Raw genomic sequence first — 22789 nt, 5'->3', positions numbered from 1 at the left:
AAAGCTACATTTTCAATTTTATTTTACATCTATCCTTTCCTTAAAATCACAACTTTAGTGTAGGTACATTGCTAACTCGCCTGAACTTTGTTGTCAGCCTCTGGCTAGACTCTCTACCATAGTGTATTACAACTCCAAGTTCCCCCTACAAACTGCAGCCAACATGCAACATAAAATTCATCGTGGCAGTCACCTATTTAAAGCCTTCCAATAGGTTTATCATCTTCCAGAGTAGAGCCCAAGCTACTGGGAATATCTTACAAAGACAATGATTTCTATGACATTGTTCCCCCAACCTCATCATATACCACTTCCTTGAACTTTATATGATACTTACATAAAATTGCTTGTAATGCCCTTATAAGTATCAAATGACTTGGATCTATACAATTTGTGCATGATACTGCCTCGTTCTTGAAATGACTACCATCACACCTTATTTATCCTAGTTCCTGCTCATGTTTCAAGTCTCAAGTCAAAGGTCAGCTCCTCCAGGAAGTCTTCTTTGATCCTCCTACTTCTACCACCAAGGATGAGCTAAGCAAGGCTCTTACAAGAGACCTATAGCATTCATGGCAAACATTATCACATTCACCAAAACATTGCGCTGATCTATTTCTGCCTATATTCCACTTTAGGCTGTGAGAGCTATATCATGTCTTGTTCAGCAATATAAATCCAGTAAATAGCAGAAGTCCTGGTGCATAACTTTCAATCTGTAAATGTTTGTTGCCTCAGGCATATAAAATACACTCTTATTTTCTCTACATAGAAAAACTTCCATGTAAAATATGTTTATAATAAAAATACAAAAGAATGAAGATAAGAGAACTAAGTTCAGGAAAAAAGAAAGTAATAAAAACAATGGAGTGGCTGAGTGGTGAGAAATAGAGAGAGAATAAGGGAAGACATAAAAGAAACTTCCTACTCAAGAGAGAGAATAAGGAAAGAAATAAAGGAAACTTCCCATTCAATTGCAAAAGAGTAGAAATAATTAACATAATAGACTTTTTAAAAAATTCAGCCAATTAAAGAATTTTGTGAAATTCATAACTAACACAATTTCACAATTTTGTGAAATTCATAACTAACACAATAGGGTATATTTATTGTAAGACAGAGGTGGTGAGGAATTGCTGTTATACTATAATCAGCTTTATTCTTTAAAGAGGTTTTAATATTTCTCAACACAGAAGTGAGGATAATTCCTGGAGAAATCCAGTATAACACACTTGCATTACAATCTATACTAATAAGTTGATAATTATAGTAATTACCTCTAAGAAAAGCACTCTTCTTATGTAATATTGTGTAATATTATGTAATATCCTTTTGTTAAAATCAGCTTCTTAGAGTTTCCACTATACTGAGTTAGATGCACATCCACTACATCTATCTATGCCCAATTTGATAACATTAAATATATATTGATGTCATTTTCCTCTTGGTTTGATAATTATAACTCTAAAATATCCATACATTATTTGTGCAATTTTCTTCAGAAATTAACACACTTGCAGCTTTAATATAAATTGACAGGAAGTAAAAATATTTCTCATTAACTACATATATCTTACATCCTTTTTATTTTTTAAATATTCATCCTTTTTAGGACTTCAGTGATAATTTTACAGCATAATAAATTTGGTAAAATGGTTAGCTAATACTACCTGAGTTCTTTTTTAGTACAGACTCCATCATAATACTTTAAAACTTTTATCATTACATTTACTTTCTTATTGAAATGCTCAAAGTATATGTTAATGGTATTGAAATTTTAAGTTTTTGACTTTAACTTCTCCTTTAGTATATAATGCAGTTCAACCTCCAAAAATTTTTAGCAGGTCAGAGGCTCCTATAGTTCAACGTATGCTTAGTCTGAAAGTAAAAAAAAAAAAAAAAAAAAAAAAAATCCTATTAATGAAGGCAAACTCCTGGAACAAGGTAGTTAACCTGCTGTGAATTCTAAGCATGGGGCACTTTCAAAACAATGTCATAGCATTTATAAGAGTTGAGAACTCAAAAGTCATAATCCAACTGTGATCTACCTCATTTTATAGTCCTGATATAATTCTAAAAATAAAAATATCAAGCAATGCTATTTTCATACAATAACTGATTTCATTACTTTATTAACATAAAAAAGACTGCTATATTAAATAATGCTTTTCTCAAGCAATAATGAAACTTGGCGATTAAATATTCTTTAAGATTTTCAATATCCTCTTTGACTTTCATATTATGCATTACTAAAAACTGATATTTATTTTTCTTAGCTATGTTTAGCAGAATACTATTACTTAAGGTAACAATAGCTTCTACTAAATTATTCTTTTTTACTGCAATTACTTGAAGCAAGATGCTGTCACCACTCACAATTCAGAAATTCCAACAATATGGGAGGTTGCAAATGTTTACATTAGGATATCTACCTCTTGTACAAATGTTTGAAAGTGTACTGGGCAAAGAGATGAATTGCTGCCTTTCTTATCTAACATTTATCAATATCCACCTACTTCGAAGACCAGTATTGGCCAGGGCCATTTATTACAGTTGGCTTGGCTTTGCCTGCTACAGCTCTCCCATGTATGGCCTCTGTACAGTTGTGATAAATTGAAACATTCCTCCAGGGCAGCTTCCAAAGGGAATGCTACTCCTGTCAAGTCCCTGACTGCAGCTGTGATCATCTTATAAAAGTTCAAGAAACAGAAGAAATCTACAGAAGCTCATGAAACCTTTTTCTCCTTTGTCCTGTTGGAAATTTCCTCTTCTTTTGCCCTATCCAATGCAGGCTAAGCAGAGGCGGCTTAGGTGCAGGTAATCCTCATTAGGCAGCACAGAATCCCTGCCAACAAACTATGTTGTGGTTAAAAACAAAACAGCCAAAGCTCACATCATTCAGATGACTGGACGTCAGTTTAAGTCCTGTGTCCTTCTTGACCCACGATGCCTCTTAGGATAGGCGCGACTACCCTTGAGGTCACTACTCTTCTTAGGTTTTATAGACTTCATTGCAATTGCTTATTCAGAAAATTAATTGAATGGTCTATTCCTTCCCCTGTCTGGGCCCCAAACTTGAAGACAGTGAAGTTAAAACTAAGGTTGTAATACTCTCCTCTGTCAGTTTAGCTTGTGCTCAGGGCTGCCTGATCCCACAGGAAGTCTCCAACTGGCATTACTCCACAGAGCCCTTTAGAGGCTCACAGGAAACACAGTCCCCTCCTTGGGATCCTGTGTATTTCCTGTGTGCTCTTCTAACTTTATTTAAAACCCTTTTGATCTAGCTTTTGTAGTTCTTGTCCTTTGGCTGTGCATCAACTCACTCTAGATTTTTTTTTCTGTAAGATTATATTCCAATAGGCTAAATATCCATTCCACCTGTTAAAGCTAATTCACCCAGGCCTCATCAGTTCACCTTGCTAGTACCCATAAACTAATCCACAAACTGAGGGTTTTAAATGAGATTTTGATAGCTCCTTCTCCAAAATGCTGGACCCTTTTTTGTTCTAATTATTTCTACTACAAACACAATTTATAAGTATTTCTCTAAAGTGCCTTCATTCATAATTCAAATTTAATAATCTGAGGTACAACTGGCCTCAACAAGTACAGCAATTTAAAGAGAGACCGACCAGTAAATAGGCAATTATGAAGTATGATGGAGCTGAGAAAAGGGTCCTATGGTATTGCATTGGCGGGCACTTAGCCCAGACCGCCAAGTTAGGAATGCTTAAAACACTTCACATAACTTTATTCCCAAGTCTCACAAATCAGAGTCAATTTGGAATAATGCAATTTTTTTTCATAGAGTTTGGAAATGGAAGAACCCATCTCTGACCAATGAAATACAATTCTTATTTGTGTGCCATTTTAGGGTATATTGAGATTATACAATAGCAGTGAATAATTTTCCTGTCCTTTTTTGTGCTTTGAGTAAGAGAAAGTAGGTTAAAAGTAGGGTAAAGTATGATCACAACTAGTTCTGCAGGACTTAAATGTTATCGTACCAAGAGACAACTTCAAGTCAATTTCTTTGTTTTTTCCTTAGTTAAGTGTGTACATGTGTGTGTGAATGTGTATATATTTCTCATCTTCCAAAAATAACTGGTGGCATGGTCCATGTGGTGTATGCCACACCAGTTGTCTGAGGGGATAGAGCAAAGTTCACCATCTGGAATATCATTATGTCTACATATCCATCAACCATGAAAATGAGGGAAGATCAAGGTATGAAGCAGTATTTTAAGCAGAACAGAGAGTATGGAAGACTGGGGAGCACAAGAAAGGAACTTCCCATCATTCAGTTTATACAGGGGTCTTCATTCTGACATAGCCCCCCAGCTTCCCTCCTTATGTAAAATTATACCCTTGACCCAAGAGGTAAATAAAGGAGAAAATTATCATAAATAGGGACATACTTAATCGACGGCCATATCTACACTTTGCACTGCAATCCACTTTAAAAGGTTCTATCACTAAAAGCAAGGTACTTTTCATGTGCTGTTACTGTCTAAGAAGAAACAAGATCAATTTTAAAAGATATCCCATAGAGAATATATTACATTCCTGAAAATCCCAAAGCTTTTTTCCAGGTAATTTTCTCCCTATCTGAAAAAGCTGACTTTATGTGAGCTCTTTGGAACTCCAACAATCCCAGCTTAGCCGTTTCTTCCAGCATAAAATGTGACAACATAAAATATTTCACAGTGGCAGAATTCATTAACTAATTATACCTCAGAATTAAAGCATCTTCATAGCCATAATAACCAAACTCTGAGTGCAATGTTGTCCCCTCCTTTATAATGAATGTACACCTTCTCAGAAGTCTAAGCCTATGTCTTCCTTCATGGCACCACCTGACTCTGGTTGGTCATAATTTCCCTGAATTTAAAAATTCATTTAGAATATATTTTCAACCAAGCAATACATTAAATTTATTCCCAAATAAATATCATGACTATACCTAGATAAAAATTACTGCCTTATATCTATTTCTATTTTACAATAAAAATACAAATTCCTGTCCATTAAACATCATTGTATTTGAAGGACTATTTTCTATCAATTACAACTTGCCTTCACTTTCCAAAGGTGCATACGTTGATGGAGTATAGCCAATGCCACCACTCTTATTCTTACAACATTTTCATCATCAAAAACATCTTGAAATTCTCCACACGCTCATATGGGGAATATTTATACCCAGATATGGATATGTTGTTTTGCCTAATGTTGTTTGAGTCTGTTGTGGATTTGAGATGATTAAAAATTCTTTACATCACGTTTTATGCAGACAAGGGGTCCATTTTTCCTCCTCTTGTATTTACGTCAATCTGTGTCCTGGTCTTAACCAATAAAATGTGGCAGACAAGATATCCTATAACTTCTAAGACTGGTTCCTAAGAGATCTGCAATTTTTCCCCTCACTGCTTGGAATGTTCACTTTTGGAAGGCAAGTGCACAATAAGAAGTCTTAAGAGTCATGTTATGAAGAAGCCAAGCTACCAGTGTGAAGAGAATGAAAGGCCATGTGAAGGAGCACCAGACATGAAGGGACCAGACATGAGTGAAGACCTCCTGGCCTTTCAGCATAGTTTAGCTACTCCTGAATGCAGCTCAGTTAATGCACCAGATGGAATAGAAGAGCCGTTGTGAAGCCCTGCCTGAATCCTGGCCAACCAAATCATGAAAAAATAAAACAGTTGTCTTAAGACATCAAGTTATGGAATAATGGATTATGAAGTAATAGTTGAAAGAGTCTACCTAAGATACTTTCTAAATAACTGTAGGTTAGCAAGATAATTTATTAGACTTCCCCTTGTGGCTCCTTAAAAGCAATACAAGCTGCTTATTTTAAGTATTTTTACACAAAATATTTGCGTTAAAATAATTTTTTAAGGTCCAGGATAAAAGGAACAGATGGCCCTTTCAAGGTCTTAGTGTAATGCAGTGTCATGTTAGAACCTGGGTTTTAAATATAAGTTGGTTATTCACAAGTCAAAACAAAGGTGAGTGGTTTTTGTTAAGTGATACATATTTTCAGGAAAAAGGAAAAGATTTTTATTTGTTTCTTTATTTCCTCTTATCTCTTTATTTGGAAGGAAGACAGAATGGAAGAAAGGGAGGGAGGGAAGGAAGGAGGGAGGGAGGGAAGGAGAGAGATTGTAATCCAGAGTGCCTGGAGCTACCCCTAGTCTTTCTAATGTAAACACTTACCTCTGCAAATATCAAGATGACAGATAAGAATTTAGAAGAGCACTTTGGAGCATAAACCTCTGTGTGTATGTGTATGTGTATGTGTGTGTGTGTGGGTTTGTACACACACACACACACATACACACACACACACCTATTTCTATTAACAGAATAACAAAGTTAAATTTTGCTGGGGCAAACTTATAATTCATCCACTGAGTATGTCATGAGATTCGAATAGTACTGGGGAAACAAGGGGTGTGCAGTGCCACAGCATGCGTGAGCATTCCAGGGGCGAGAGGAATCCTGACTTCCTGATAAAGTGCTCTGTCTCACAATCATTGTATTATCTGACCTAAGATTTCCAGGTTAATTTGGGAAAGCAACAGCTCTAACCTAAGAGACACCGGATTAGAATATATAGGAGGGCTGATTTCTCCTGATAAAATCAAATGGTGTCTCTCTGGGTGACTATGTAAGTATAAACATAAAGCTCATTTTAAGTCATATTCATTACTTATAACATAAAATCAGGAATTCTTCAGGCATCATTTCATATACCTTTTCTATCTAGGTCATTTGAAGACATCAAGTAAAATAAACTATGGAAACTGTACTTGATTTCTATTAGTGTATCCCCTAACCTGTGTCCTCATTCTTCTCCTAATATCCCAACTTGGACAGCGGTGGAATTCCAGATATATGCAGATATATATTCCATGATGGATGAGATGAGCTATTTCTTGAGTGGCAGTCAAAAAAGTGAATGACAACGAAAGGGAAACTTATGATATGTCTTAAATGAGACTGTGTGGGTTGCTGTGCCATGTCTCTCCTACAGGCAGCTCTGACAGCACCAACTCCAGGGACAGCTACTATGAAGCTGGATCTGAAACTTTATTTTGCTAGGTCCTAGAAAACGGCTTTTCACCTCCTTCTGTGCAATTACTCCATTTCATCTCCTCCACAAAGAGCCATCTGAAATTACCAAATTGTTCTCTTCTGTCATTCAAAAGCACCTGAACCAATTTGTGGGAAGGAGGCTGTCAGGCAGAGTTGGCTGACTGGCTATATTCCAGAATCTCGCTGTTGGGGAATCAGGTCTGACAGTGGGAGCTCTACAGAAAGCTTTGACAAAACCGCTTAAGAAGGTGCCTGTGAGATCAAGTGTAGGCCCAGACCGTACCATTTTTATGAGGTTGAGAAGGTTAAGAATATTTTTGAGAACTTGGAAATAAAACTTAAGTATGACCACACATCCATCTTTTTCAGTGTCAGACTGAGGGATTGTCTAATCAGCCCACACAAGTATCAGACTCTTTTTTGGAGATTGTACCTTTCTTGGATTTATCATTTAAATCGACATAGGCGCACAGTCTGTAACGTTACCGATGTGAATTGTATAATACAGATACGTTGCAAAAACTTCCTGTCTGCTATGAGAAATAACCCCAAAAGTTAAATGTTGGCTATCCAACAGTTAGCCTTAATTTTGAAAACATTGTATGCTGTTCCTTTCCTGAGTACATAAATCTCTCTTCCACAAATACTCTTTAAACAGACTCTACCATCTTAATGTTTGTAACTTGACTAATGAGTTAAATCCTTGATATATGTTCTTTATATATCCATGAGAGAGCCAGGATTTTTTATTTGTAAACACACGATTTGATAGCAATCAGTAATGTCTTGGAGAACTTCAGATATGATCTGCAGCAGGTCTTCCTGTTCTCTGCCACTTCATCAGACAAATAAGAAATTTCAGGAAAGTTGGGCTTCACCCCAACCATTACACATGTGAAATCCTGCTCCTTGATGCTCCCAGGTAGGATCTACATAATAGCTCTAATCCTATCAAATCTGGTGCCTAGAAAACAATTTAAAAACTAAACATAAAAAGAACAAAAACGACATCTTTTAAACCAGGTAGAACATACCATTGCAACACTCAGCCACTTTTTCTTTTTATAACATCAATACCGACGACAACAACAACGAAAACAGGTTTCTCTGAGCCCACTGGATGAGGACCCTTCTACCAATCCCAACCTAGGGACAAAGAGCTCTGGTTTCTAATTAACCAAATTCATTAGTGTTATAACCTTGAACAAGTCAGCATTTATGATTCTCAGATGTCCTATCAGTAAACCAGTTGACTTAATCACCACAGTTGTTTCTAAGATCCTTTTTTCTACAAGTTTTTTCATAGTTCCTTATTTTATTTTATTTTCCCCATTAGCATTTATCCCCCTATAACCTCTTTCACCTCCACCCAGTCCCCTCCACCCACCGCAATCACCACACTATTGTGTGTGTCCATGAGTTTTTCGTTTTTGCTCCATCCCTCCACTCGCCAAGCACACCCCAAGAGCTGTCAGCCTGAAAAGAATTGCATCTTTTAAAGGGCAAAACTGAAAGAAGATTAGATTCTATTGTTTAAACCTCTCAGTCAGAGAAAAGGAAACAATGCACATTCACTAATAATCACCATCTACAGATTTTATGCTGGCAATTTGACCATTACCGCCCATGCTCAGGTCATTTAATATGTGCCTACCTACAGCATACCCATAAGAATGGATAATTTATCCTTAAAAATTTTAATGGAAGTCAGCAGATGGTACTGTACAGCAGTTCCATGTTATGGTAACTATTTAATTCTTATCCCCTATATAACCTCTTGGTACTTTGTGACCTCTCAGAAGGACCTTTACCTTGTTACAGAGTGACTCACTTCACAGTTTATATAACAATTATGGGCTTATGTCGCATAACCCCAAAGCAGCAATTTTATACCATGATGCTTTTGTTCTGGGTTTTCCCTTAACTAAAATCTCCTTATGTGACCAATAAGCAATGCAAAGCTGACATTTCAGAGCCCAGGCAGCTAATCCTAGACTGTATTTACTTATTTTCAAATATTTGCACCATCTGTGAGTCTACATTATTTTTTTTTCTTTTGGATTCATCGTTACAGCTCAAGGATTCTAGCTCTGACTAGGAATGAAGCAGCACTCCAAATGTAGAATGTATTATATGCATGAGATGGAATGGGGAAAGAAAAATAATGAATTCAGGAAAAGCAAATTCATATTGAGTCCTCCACCTTCAAAATACAAACTCTGTTGATTTTGCTGAATTTATAGGAAATATAAAAACGGATGCCATATATTGTCTTGACCAACCCCCAATCCATGTTTTCTCTGGAACCAGGATGATGACATATAATTTCTGTATCAACAAAAATAAAAGCTCAATATCTAAGGTCCTCTTAATTTTTTCCAAAGTAACAGAGAAAGGAACTTTAAAGCTTGTATTTCCAAAATCTGGGGACCTCCATATCCAGTATAGTTTGTTTTCTCATCACTTTACCCAATTTGTATTAACAACAGAAAGGAAGGAACAAATGAACAAATGAGGAAAGGGAAGAAAATAAAGGAAGGAAGGAGCATCACCATTTTCAGCACCCCATGGATAACAAACCTATTCCATTACTAATCCTCACAGTTCTTCAAGGTAAGTACCATCCCATTTCCAGATAAAGTATTAGATTCAGACATTGAATAACTTGCTCAAACTGAGGTTAATTGAATAGAAAGTCCTAATTTTTCCACTGGAAAGAACATTGTATGACTCAAAAATATTTCTTCTTGATTTATTTAGCATGCGAAACTTTCACATATCTGTTAGTGAATCTTGATATCCTGACAAAATTATCACAGCCTCTAGAAACAGCCTTACTTTCCAAGAAATCCATTGAATCAAAAAAAAAAAGTGCTGTTGTTTCTCTCAATTCTCCAAGCAAGCTCTAAAATTCACCTTCATACTTTCCAGAGTTCCTAAGTGCATCCTTCCTTTCTTAAGAAGGGATCCATCCAGTCACTAGCCCATGGACTATTGAACTGTGATTTCAAATGGTGATGTAGAGATCCATGGGTGCTCATTCCTGCTGAAGGGAAGACAGCAGGCTTAAGAATGCTAGTGTCTGCATGGATGGTGGGATGTGTTGTCACTTCCTTGGAACAGTGGGCTCACAGTTTATGTCAAGAATGGCTTTACGGCTCTGGGTTGGCTTCTTGTCATGGCAAGTTAGAGAAGAGGCACAGGTGATTCAATAAAGTCTTGTGGCCAGGTACCATAAATCTAAGGACCACTGGCCAAGAACCAATACATCACAAAGGAGAAACCAAGAACTGTCAAGTAAGTTTTGCCTACAGATTCAAAGCTCTTAAGAATACAAATGCTTTTAAAAGTTACTCTAATGTAAAGTGTGAAGGAAGGCAGATGAGCCACCAAGCCACCAACAAAGGCTCTCTACTAACAGCTGAATCTGGCAGCAAGACACAGAGAAAATGGCCATAACTAAAGAGACAAATGCATTAGATTTAACAACTAGAACAATTTTTCAAAATCTTATCATCATCTATGACTGAAGGAAGTATTTTGAAAGACAAGGTCACTGCAGACATCACAGTAATCTAAATGTCAAGGACTCAATCTTGGACAGAGACCAGACTTCAGAAATGTAGAGAGGTAGAAGGAACTAGGTTTGGATTTGAAGGAGGCACAGATGCAAGGGAGACCAAGGAACCAGAAGTACCATCCTGTAACACAGCAGTGCTGAATCTGGGAGCAAATAGACACTTTTAAGAAGTGGTAGGTGCAGAAGAACCTCTCCTAATGCCACTGTGGCACTAATGTTGGGCAAACCTCACTTTAGAGTAACGGTAAGCAACCTCCATAGATGTAAATGATGGTGGGTCTCTTCCATTTCAACTCTAGGTTCAATTCACATCCACCTATCACAGTTAATATGATTGCCAAGAAGTGGAATACACATATTTCCTAGTATCAGAGGAAAGGAATAGCTCTGAAGAAAGATATTGAATATAGTTTCAAAATATACTCACTTTATTTCTTGGAACATTTATGTTTTATAGTACTCTGAAAACAGAAAAAAACAAATAACAAAAACCATATGATTCCACTTATATGTGGAATCTAAAGAACAAAATAAATAAACAATATATATTCAGGGAACAGACTGATGGTTTCCAGAGGGGAGAAGGGTTGGGAAACTAGGTGAAAAAGGTGAAGGGATTAAGAAGTACAAATTGGAAGTCACAGAATAGTCACAGGGATGTAAAGTACAGCACAGAGGAGATGATCATTAATATTGTAATAACTATGTATGGTGTCAGGTGGGCACTTTAAATTTGGGGGGACCACTTTGTAAAGTATATGACTGTCTAGCCGCTATGCTATAAACCTGAAACTAATACAAAATAATATTGAATGTAAACTGCAAAATTTTTAAAAAACCAAAACTAGTGAAAATGTATAGCCCTTCCCTTAAAATCCCTAAAAGCTGATAGGATAGAAAATCTATTCATAAATTAATAGATTCTAGGAAATGAAAATTATATTTTAACCTAGCCAAACAAATTATCTACTACTATATTTGGGAAATTCCTCATAAATTTCAGACTTTTCCTCTTGAAAAGGTGTTTTTGACCTCTATTCGAAATGTGTCTTGATTTCTAACCTCTGATTTTGTGTCTCTGAGAGAAGAATTGTTATGCAAGTTTGTGAAACATTGGTTTAAGGGCTTCTTCATTAAAAAAAATTTCTAGTACTTGTTTCAAAACACGTGAATGAAAAAAAATATGGCTATGTCTTGCATTCATTAATTCATTAAAACCTGTCATAGGGGTGAGATGTGATTAATGGAAGTGTCAGTATCTGAGTTTTCACTTATTCAATTCCCCTTGCCAAAAATAAACCCAGTACCAATAACAGGAAGACCTACTTCTACCCTGTACGAGTATTATTAATGCAACTTCAAGTGGTCTCTCTGGTCCATCATTTGAAAATAAGTTTCAGGAAAGCCTGCCATTCACGTTCTCAGTTATATAATTCAGATTTGTCATATTTATGTTTTTTGAACAGAGACTTCCAGATGGAATAAGAAATTGAATCTTCACTTAGATCTCAAAAAGGGGGTGGGGATAAAGATAATAAAAATGGCTTTTTTCTTCACTTTTCTTCATTTTCTACCCTGTAACGTGATACATGGAGTTTTGTATTGACCTGAGAAAATCAGTAAGTATGATAAATTCCAATAGTGTTAAAATCAGATAATATACAGCTTGGCTTGATTCTATTTTCAGACATAAATATTTTGATTTTACACTTAAGTAACTTTTCTTAAATTTCAACTCAACATATCATCAACTTCCATATGCAAATTATTTCTAAATCAATCATTTATAGAAACCAAACTTTTGGAAAGAGAATGTTAAACCATGAACACTTCAAAGAATATCTTAAGTCTTTTGGTAAAACAGGTATCTAAAAATAGCAAAATCTGTCAGGTTGTTATAAATTTATTTTTACCTGATGCCCTATAATAATCTACTTGTAAAATAGTACGTTTAGGTCACATCTGGTATGTGTACATTTGGGTTATATTATTAGGGTAACTAAATAAATTATAAAACCAATGAGAATAGGAAGCATGGATAGTTACTAACATTTTATGTTTACAGACTTTTAAAAGTCTTACCTAGGTATTCTAAATCTAGTATATCACGTATCTGTTAGTACTATTACACATGTAGAAGACTTTACCATTATTTCAGTGTTAATATTTATTGATTGTATCTTGACTTCACTGTTTACTTCTTGCTAAATATTTTCTCTCAGAAAGCAAAAATTTGACTTTATTTTTGCTAATAAGTAGACCAAGTGCTCTGTGTTCGTGCTCTTTCATTTTTCTTACTCTCTTACCTTGTCTCCCACATGCCAAGAGATAGGTGGTGATATTTTAAGCCAGAAGTATACTTTGGTATAGCGTAAGCATGCTCTCTTCATTCAATTTCTTCTGTTCTGTGTATCTTAAGATTTTTCCAAATGAACACTTAATTCCCATTATCCTAGATATTACCTACTCAAACTATAAAATGTACATTATTTACATGCCCTTTGCTCTTATTGCCTAGAGTTTATAGTACACCAGTGGTGGTGACCGGTACTCTCTGTGCATTTTGAAATACATATATGTGTGTGTGTGTGTGTGTGTGTGTGTGTGTGTATACACTCAGTTATATTTTATATATATATATATATATATATATGTACAAGGTCTGTCTGCAGAAAGTCCAGCTATTGTTTATATACCGAGAACAGTTTGTGCAACATCAATGTAACCTTGCAGCCAAGGAGAGTGGACTGGAATGCACATACATGAACAATGATGACTTCACTGTACTAGTCAGTGGGGGTGGTAGACATCATTAAGTGAGCATGTGTACAGTGTGGTCATTGTATTCAAAATGACTGAACAAATAAAGCAATGAATCTGCATCAAACTTTGTGCTAAGTTTAAATATTTCTCCGCGGAAACTATTTGGGTGATTCCGAAGGCCGCAGCTATGAGCAACTGAACATAGCTGATTGGCAGCTTCATCGTGACAATGCACCCACTCATGCATCACACCTCGTGCAGTTTTGTGGCAAACATCAAATCACCCAGGTGACTCAGCTCCCCTGCAGCCCAGATTTGGCACCCTGTGACTTCTGGTTTTTCCCAAAACTAAAATTATCTTTGAAAGGGAAGAGATTTTAGACCATTGATGAGATTCAGAAAAATACAATGGGGCAGCTGATAGCAACTGGGAGAGCTGTGTGAGGTCCCAAGGTGCCTCCTTTGAAGGGGACTGAGGCATCATTGTCCTATGTACTATGTATAATGTTTCTTGGATCCTGTATCTTCTTCAATAAATGTCTCTATTTTTCATATTACATGGCTGGATACCTTCTGGATATACCTTGTATATACAAATATATGTGTGTTTGTATATATATGTATATATACACATAAATATACAGCATTTTAATGTAAATGCAAAATTATCCTCACAAAAGAATAAAATAATCTTCTCAAATGACTTAGAAGCATAGTAGCAAAAAGAATAAAAATACTAAGTTTTATCACAGGCTAAATATTATATAAACACATTCACATAAACTGTCTCTAACCCTTGCAACATTCTCACCATCCTCTGGCTTTAAAGATGATAGAATGGTTTTAAAGGGGTTAATCAGGGGTGACCCACCTGCAGCCTGTGAGCCACATGTGGCTCAGGATGGCTATGCGTGCAGCCCAACACAAAATTGTAAATGTACTTAAAACATCATGAGACTTTTTTGTGATTACGTATCGCAATGTATTTAATGTGTGACCCAAGACGCTTTTTCTTCCTGCATGGTCCAGGGATGCCAGAAAGTTGGAGACCCCTGGAAACAGTTTGCCCTAGGTTGCGCAGTAAATGGTAGAAGAAGGATTCAATCTGAAATCTATTTGACTCTGTCCTCAACATATACATCATGCTGCCTCTCCCCAAAATATAATTAAATCTGAAAATCATTTGTTAATTCCAAATATATTGTAAAATATATTGTACTATCTATTCTGGTTAGTTGAATAAGTATATTATATAAAAGTTGGTTCTAAAAAGATTATTACCATTTTAGCAATTTTCAAATGGACTTCAGCATGACAAACTTGAAAAGAAAATTATGTTTTATTATGTAGAAAACATTACGAAAAATACTATTAACATCAATCACTAAACAGAAAAGTTCAAAATAAAATATTTATTTTATCAGTTTTGGATAAAAGCAAGGTTTCTGTATTTAGCCTGGCAGTGGGTGTATATTTACCTTACATATGGGTATGTCTCAGACCCTGAGGCCCAGGACACCTTAACAAAAATGAGTCTACAATAGATCTCCTTAAGAATCTGCTTCACAGCTTTCTCTACCATCTCAAGAGTAACAAAGCTTTCCTTAAGTTAATAATAAATAAGAATGTCTACCAGGTAGAGGGGAAGGTAGGTGTACAGTTGAAAAGCCTTAGAGAATAGGTGCTGTCTAGGTAGAGAAAACTAAGCAGACTGGTTATTATTGAAGAGCTTTTAGATCACATCAATACATACTTTAAAACAACAATGTGATAATAATAATAAATACTGAGCAGTATGACTTTGAAGGCGGGCAGCATACACTACAGCAGAAATATTTCTAACTTTACATGACAATGTGTTTATGAAGATGTTTACATTCCCTCCATCATTTATTTGCCCTTTTTGGAACTTTTACAGGTCTGCAGATGGGAACATTTCCAAACTTTCTTAGCTGATATATGTCTTAGTGTATGCCCCCGCTGTGATATTTTGGCTAATACATAAATTTGAGAAGCACAAGCATAAAGTCACTCAGCAGCTATGAAAATATATGGAGGTTCTACTGTGGATAAAATGCTAAAGAGAGTATCACATGCTACAGAGTAATTGATTGTGAAAGAAAGAGTCAGTCTGCACAGCAAACTTCATTGCTGCCTTATTTTAAGAAATTGCCACAGCCACCCTAACCTTCAGCCGCCACCACCCTAGTCAGTGAACAGCATCAATATCAAGGCAAGAGGATAATGATGACCCATGAGCAAAAAGGTTATGGCTCACTGAAGTGTCAAATGATGGTTAGGATTTTAGCAATATGTTTAATTAAGATACGTATTTTAGGTATAATCCTATAGCACTCTGAACAGACTACAGTATAGTATAAACATAACTTTTATATTTATTGGGAAACCCATATATTTGTGTGACTTGCTTCTTTGCAAAATTCACCTTTTTGCTCTGGTTGAGAGTTGAGCCCGCAATATTTCCAAGGTATGCATGTAGTTGGAATATCAAGAAATGACATTTGTATTTGAATATTGAACAGGAATAGCTGTAGGAAAAGTTTTGAAAAAAAAATCTTACGAGTTTTGCTAAACCCAACACTGAGTCACTCATTCCCACCTCTGATGACAGTAGACAAAACCTCCCTGGGGGTCCTTAGGGCTCTTTCGCTACACACATTCTCCCGCCAGACTGACTGAAATTTCATCTCCTAAAATAATCCTATAAATTACACCTCTCTTCTGCAAACATTGTCCTTCTCCAAGCTAATTTCCTTATGAAGTGCATTACCCTGAAAACAACATGCAACATATTCAGCAACTAATTCACCGGTTTGTGAGACTTAGCCAATGTTTACTTTCAGCCTGGCCCCTTGCATCACAGGACAGTAAAGAAGTGGGTTTGCCCTGACTGGTGTGGCTCAGTGGATTGAGCCGACCACTCTGCAAACTGACAGGTTGGTTGCCAGTTCAATTCCCTATCAGGGCACATGACTGGGTTGTGGGCCAGGTACTCATTTGGAGGCTTGAGAGAAGCAACCAATCACTGTTCTCTCGCATGTCATGTTTCTCTCCCTCTCTCTCTTTCTTTCCCCCTCTTTCTAAAAATAAATAAATAAAATCTTTAAAAAACAGAAGTGGGTTTGGATTGAATGGAAGTAGATATGTAACAAAATATTCTCAATTCTGTATGTCTGCATAGTCAGGTTTAACAGCCAAACCAAATGATACATATTATATTGTTAATATATTATTTATATGCAAGAATACAAAAATGTATACTGAACAATGCAATGTTCTATAAAATGTTAAAATAATACCTCATCTGTAGGTGGCTCAATGATCCTCTATGCTTTTTATTTTTATTCTGTCTCTGGGTTCCTATGCCTATACTAGTGTACTTGGTATGAGACATGCATTATTCAAAACATTTTATTGAGTATTTCATTTAATCCGAACAGCATGTAAAAGATCTACAGTCACCTCCATTTACAGTAACCTCCATTAGTGAAATATAGAAAATGAGTTATCCTGCCCAAGAAAATACAGTGATTACAGGTAGATCTGGGATACGAACTTGAATCTAGTTTCTAGTTTCTAGTTTCTAGTGCATAACCCAAAGACAGTAGTAAAAAAATAATTTGTGGTTGATAGCACAAAAGTTCACAGTCCTAGCTGCAACATTCTAGTACTGAATATGCTACATGGTACACTGTAAATAAATTAACAATATGTTCATAAGTACTAAGGCTTATAAATGATTTAAAAAAACCCAAAATATTTAAAAAGGTTTATTTTTATTCAGACTGGGAGAAACTTGGTTTCAGTGTTCTGTTTCCAATGTAATGTCCTTCTTAAGATAATACAGCATTAATATTTAATGATACAATTTTCTTTAACTTGTTTTTATATAATTTAATATTTCTTAAATGTGCAATTTGCTCAGTCCATGAAATAAACAAAGACTAGAAGCTTATAAGCAAAGGATGTTCTGTGGTATGTTCTAATCTCAGTGGATTAAATGCCATATATATGAAGATATAATATAGATATAATATATAATGAAACTAAGGGATAGTAGAGAATGCATAGTATCTCCTAAATCATAAGGACTTTTGCATGAGGACTACAGACCATCTAAATGATTTTTTATAATCCTATCAGATAGACCTCTCTCACTGATTGGATACTATATATTTTATGTTGAATGCTTAGAAGAAAAGTAATAAATCTTCTATTAAATAAAGTTTTTGAATATGACTTCTAAAAGTTATTTTTGAGGTTCTGTGTTGAAAACAACAGTTCATAGACTAAATGATGGTATGTTTATATATTAGTCAGGGAAACATGAAAGTATAACTTTTTGGTAAGTTTTTATAAACATATATATGACATTTGAACCTGGTTTGCTAGACCAGACATGAAGTAAAAATACTGAATCCTAATTGCTATATAGAAACATTTTAGGTTAATGTTACTTAAAGGTCAAAAGTACAATACAAAAGACATTTTATACATATACATTTAATCACAATTTTGTCCCATGAAATTATTTGAGCAAGAGGCTGCTACATGTTCAGTTATAAGTGATCAGTTTTCCACCAGAATTATATAAAGAAAAATGCATAACACTATCTTTGCAACACAAATAGTTGCTTACAAAATGTATGTTTTAGTTATACTTCAGAAAGTAGGATGGGTTTTTCTTTTCTGTTTATTAATTAATTATTTTTTTGTTTTGGTTTCTGGTTTTGTTTTGGTTTGGCTTGGTTTTTTGGAGCTGAAAGGACAAATATTTCAGGAAATATTTCTACCCTCTGGATTCAGCAGAAGAGTGCCACCTGGTGGAAATATGGGCAGATTCTAACCCAAATCTGACTACAAATTGTACTCATTCAACAAACCTTAAAAGTCTCATAGTTACAGTGGGTTAATGATACAAACATATTTATGAAAAGCAAGTTCCTATGCACTCATCAAGATTTGTATGGTTCTTTTTATCTTATTGCTATCAAAAGAAAAATTGTTAACTTTAAAATTCTGAGAGCTATTATTATTTGTTGAAACTTTAAAACATTCTACATCCATTTTACATTCAAGGTAAATCTGTATACACAAGCAGTATTTGCAGTTGTTCTGTATTCTTCTAATAGAAATGTGTTGAACGGTGGTTGTGCAAAAATTAGGAGGTAGGGCTTTAAACTTAAATAAACTTATTTTTTAATTTGTTTTACTTAAATGTCATAGACTAAAACTAAATCTCATCACCACCACTTTGAAAACAAGCTTGATCAAATTGCTTAGTTAGTTAGGTCCTCTGTATTCTCATTTCTAAAATGGAAATAACAATAGGACCTACTGCAAAAAAGTTGCCTTGAGGGTCAACCAGGAAAATGCATTCAGTAAATGTGATCAGCCTGGATGATAGTACTCTACACATGGCAAGCATTTTTAAAAAGCAAGTTAAGAAAATAGGTTACAACTAGCAACTCATGATTTTGGATCCCTCAGTGTAAAAATGGGATATTGATCAAGTTAAGGGGGAATTACTGCATCTAACTTTAGCAAAGTATTTATTTTTAGATAGTTTGTAAATGTGAAGTGTTATGAAAACAAAAAAGAAGTAACTGTAGTAAACATTTACTTTATCACTGAAGCTTTAAAGGAAATACTCCTAAGATGATAAAAAATATTTCCAATGATTCAGAATATTAATAAAAGTATACAATCTCTGCTATGCTTATTGCTGCTGCTCCCTGAGGAAGGAGTGCCTCTCGCCACAGCAGCCAGTGCCAGAGGACAGCAACAGATAACACAGAACAGAGAGGTCGAGCTCTTTAAGGACCGTAACAACAGCCAATTTATACATATGGTCATAACCATCTCAAGCAGAGGAAAGACTAAGTAAGGTCTTCTATTGTGCTGTAAGTGAAGATAGGTGGCTAATAGCTTCAGGACAAGGCATTTTTGAGGTTTCATAAAAATCTCTGCCGAGGAAAACAAAAAAACCTTTCTGGCAGCATTCAAAAGCTTGAATCACTCAAAATCAATACACAGTGAGTGATTAGCTGGAACACACCCCCTATTAACCATTAAGTAGGACTTCATAAAGCTATATTTTTATTGAAATTTGTGAATAATTTTTTTCAGGAATATCACAGAAGCCTGAATAATCAATCATGTCTATGTGGAGGTATTATATCTAGCACCACATGGGAGTTGTGTGACAATGGCAAAATTAGACCACGATGACTAATACTGTTAATAAAAACTTAGTAATCTTACGAGTAGTTTAAGCATCCACAGCAGTTGTCCACATTATCTGGCCATTATTTTACATATGTGTCAAGCTTTAGACAAAGACTATACTAGATACAGGTATTTTCTGGGAGTGCTTAGAAACCCCCAGAGAGATTCTGCCATGTATATTTTGACCTGACTTTCCTTCTCCTTACAAAATTAACCCCGTTCATTTTAATTCAAGTATAATATGCATACCACTGACATTTTAAATCACATAAATACTCAGAAAGGCACTTTAAAAACTCAATTAAAACAGTTCTACAAATGGCCACTCCCTGAATATTTGGAATGGCCATGAGAACGCTAACAAGAAAAATGGACTGAAGCTTGAATGTGTCTCTCCATATGAATTGGAAGTACCAGGTTAGCCCTGACAAAAGGTTTTGCTATGCACTATTTACACCTACATGTTCAGCTCCCTGTGCACTGCTAGACTTCTTCCTCCCCACCTCCACCAACACTGAACTGTTTGCAGCCCCTCCAGTAACCAGCTGGTGTCACAGGTTAGTGAGCAAAGATTTCATGTGGGGACTCTCACCTGACTAATCATTCTTATTGGTAGCATCATTCCAAGAGCAATAGAGAAGCTCAGTGGCGTGTTAATGAAATTTAGGGGATGAAAGAGGATGTCAAATCCTAGCTCCTCTCCTGAAATGATTTTAGAATCTGCTAACCAGTTGCTACCTTGTAGTGTGTGTTGAGGGAGCAGGGAAATGAGATATAAGAGGAAGAAACATATAATATAATATAAATGTTTTAATCCTTTCATACTTATGAAAGGGAGCAAAGAGGCTGGTTTAAGAAAACAACTGCTTTGTACAAACTAAAATATTCACCCCAGGAAACTGGGGGGAGGGGAGCTTTGAGGCTTTAAGTAATACCACCTGTGTGAAACATACATGAGGGAACTGAGATGGTGAGGGACGGGTAGAAGAGAGAAACCACAAACCAGGAGAGATGACCAAGACTAGATTATGAATAACAGCAGCCCCGGAATCGCCTCCTCTGCCTCACGGCCACTCCTGGACAATTTAAACAGCTCCCCTCCACTTGTTCCTCGGTGCTTACAATATGCAAAGAGCAGAGCCGCTCCTGGAGCCTAGTCGTTTGCACCCCTTTTCACCCCACTTCTAGAAATTAGCTGGGAGTGTCTCTGCCAGAAATGTCCTGCAGCCTTCAACAGTGCACTCGGGGCAAAAGGCCCATCCTGTACCCCAGCGCCTCTCTGCTCCAGCTTCGTGGTTATCCGCTGACATAACTAAGTGTAGCTTTCTCAGCTCACAGCCTCTAACTGATGTAAACGTGACAGCACCTGGAGCCAACGCATCACAGCCTCCCTTCTCCTAGGCAAGACACCTCAGCGCTCCAGACCCTACAACTTTGGGGGAAATCGACAGCGAACTCCCCACTCCCCCCAACCCAGGGCCAGAGACGCGATGGAGATCCACCGTATGGTTATGATACAGATTCGTAAAGACAGAAACAAAAAAGGGGGTGGCCAGTGCAGAAAAGACGTTGAGGGGAGAGAAACAATCATCAGCTAGCACAGGACATCTCATCTCTGTAAACACAAACACATCTGGACCCAACAAATCATCAAAGCCAGTGTCTTCCCAGCTCTCCACAATAATTGTCTTTTTGCGCCCAGTCTCCGCTCCACTCAGCAGACCACAGATAACCTGGTATACCTTCTTCCCCCTTTCAGCCTTCTGTCCCAGCCTCCTCAAAAGGAAAAAAAGGAAAAAAGAAAAGGAGACGAAAGGAAAAACTCTGCCGGCCTAAAGGTCATTTGCCTCCTCGGGTAGCTTTGGCCAGCGCTCCTCTCAGCTAGCGGGCTCGAACCCGGCAAGTGAACATCCCCAGGAGCGCACCAGTTCCTCCAGTGTGCGTTACCAAGAGCCAAGAGACCCCTTTTCTTTGGCCCCGGCCACCTCTACCGCCCTCGGAGGTCTGCCCGCCGGGGCTCCCCAGGCCATCCCCAGCCTTTACCTCTCTGCCCCCTTCCCCGCGGCTCTCCACCTTGCGCATCCTCTCGTCCGACCCCGGAGCGCACTCAGACGCTCTAACTTCCTGCAGAGTCCATGAACAGCGAAGGAGAGCCTGGAACTGGGGCCGGGGGAGGGTGGGAGCGGGAGGCGTGGGAGCCGAGCCGGGAGGAGGGGCCGGAGGAGCGCAGACCGTAGCCTCCCTTCCCTGGAGGGCCTGGCCGCAGCTGCCAACTCACCTGGTCCGCCGGCTGCGCCTGGCTCGCCCTGGCCCCCGTGGTGGGCTGCTGCTCTTGCTTCATGGCTGTCATCGCCGGCCGCCCGCGTTGGTGCTCACTTCCTCGCGGGCACTTCAGACTAGGGGACCTTCACTTGGCAGCGATCGCATTTCACAGGCGCCCGACGCTCTCCGAATTGGCAGAAGGGAAAAGAGGCAGCGATGGGGTGGGGGAAGGGGTGCTGAGGAGGCGAAGACGGGCTGCACCCGGCAGGCTCCCTCTTGCAGGATCCTTCCTTCGGCTACCGCAGACCCTTTAACTCCCCACTCCCCCCGCCCCCCCACCACCACCACAAAGCTTCCAAAGCCTCGGAGATCAGATACCACCAAGTACCAAGTTAGTGGAGCGGCGAGCGGCCGGCGAGCAGCACCTGACCGCGCTCGAGCGACGTCGCGCGGCGCCAGAGATGCCCGGCTCGCATTCTACCGCAGTCTGCGCCCCCCGCCCGCCCCGGGGCTCCCAGCGCCGCGCTCAGCGAGCAAGGTGGAGCAGCGGAGCATCGCGCTCCAGCATCTCCTGAGCAACCGCAACGCAAGAGAGAACCCTGCGCAGCGCGCGAGCTCCCCACAGTTGTGGCAAAGGCTGTGGGGCTCAGCGGGCCCCCTCACAGCCCCCTTGACCCCCGCCCCCCATGGGCTCCTGCTAAAACCCGGAAAAAAGGAGTGTGCCCATGCAAAGCCCTCTGTGGCTCCCGCGCTCCCAGAAGGCAGCGGGCAGAGGGGAATTGGGGACCCAGAGCCCCACGGAAGCCACCAACATCTGTCAGGACTCCAAGAAGTTGT

The 22789-nt window shown here is 37.9% G+C and overlaps 1 protein-coding gene across 1 annotated transcript in view; it reads right to left on the bottom strand.

The window, feature by feature from the left end:
* DPP10 (dipeptidyl peptidase like 10) overlaps nt 1–22085 on the bottom strand; it is a 715542-nt gene extending 693457 nt beyond the window's left edge. Inside the window, exon 1 of the mRNA XM_054574986.1 lies at nt 21969–22085. Within this exon, the coding sequence (XP_054430961.1) occupies nt 21969–22040 (72 nt within the window). The 5' untranslated portion in view covers nt 22041–22085. The remainder of the gene's footprint in view (nt 1–21968) is intronic.
* Nucleotides 22086–22789: the final 704 nt, after the last annotated feature.

This window comes from Pteronotus mesoamericanus, unplaced genomic scaffold (assembly GCF_021234165.1).
Source record: "Pteronotus mesoamericanus isolate MK-2021 breed Mesoamerican mustached bat unplaced genomic scaffold, CSHL_Meso_final contig_27, whole genome shotgun sequence".
Classification (NCBI taxonomy): Eukaryota; Metazoa; Chordata; class Mammalia; order Chiroptera; family Mormoopidae; genus Pteronotus; species Pteronotus mesoamericanus.
This window is presented reverse-complemented; position numbering and strand designations above follow the sequence as displayed.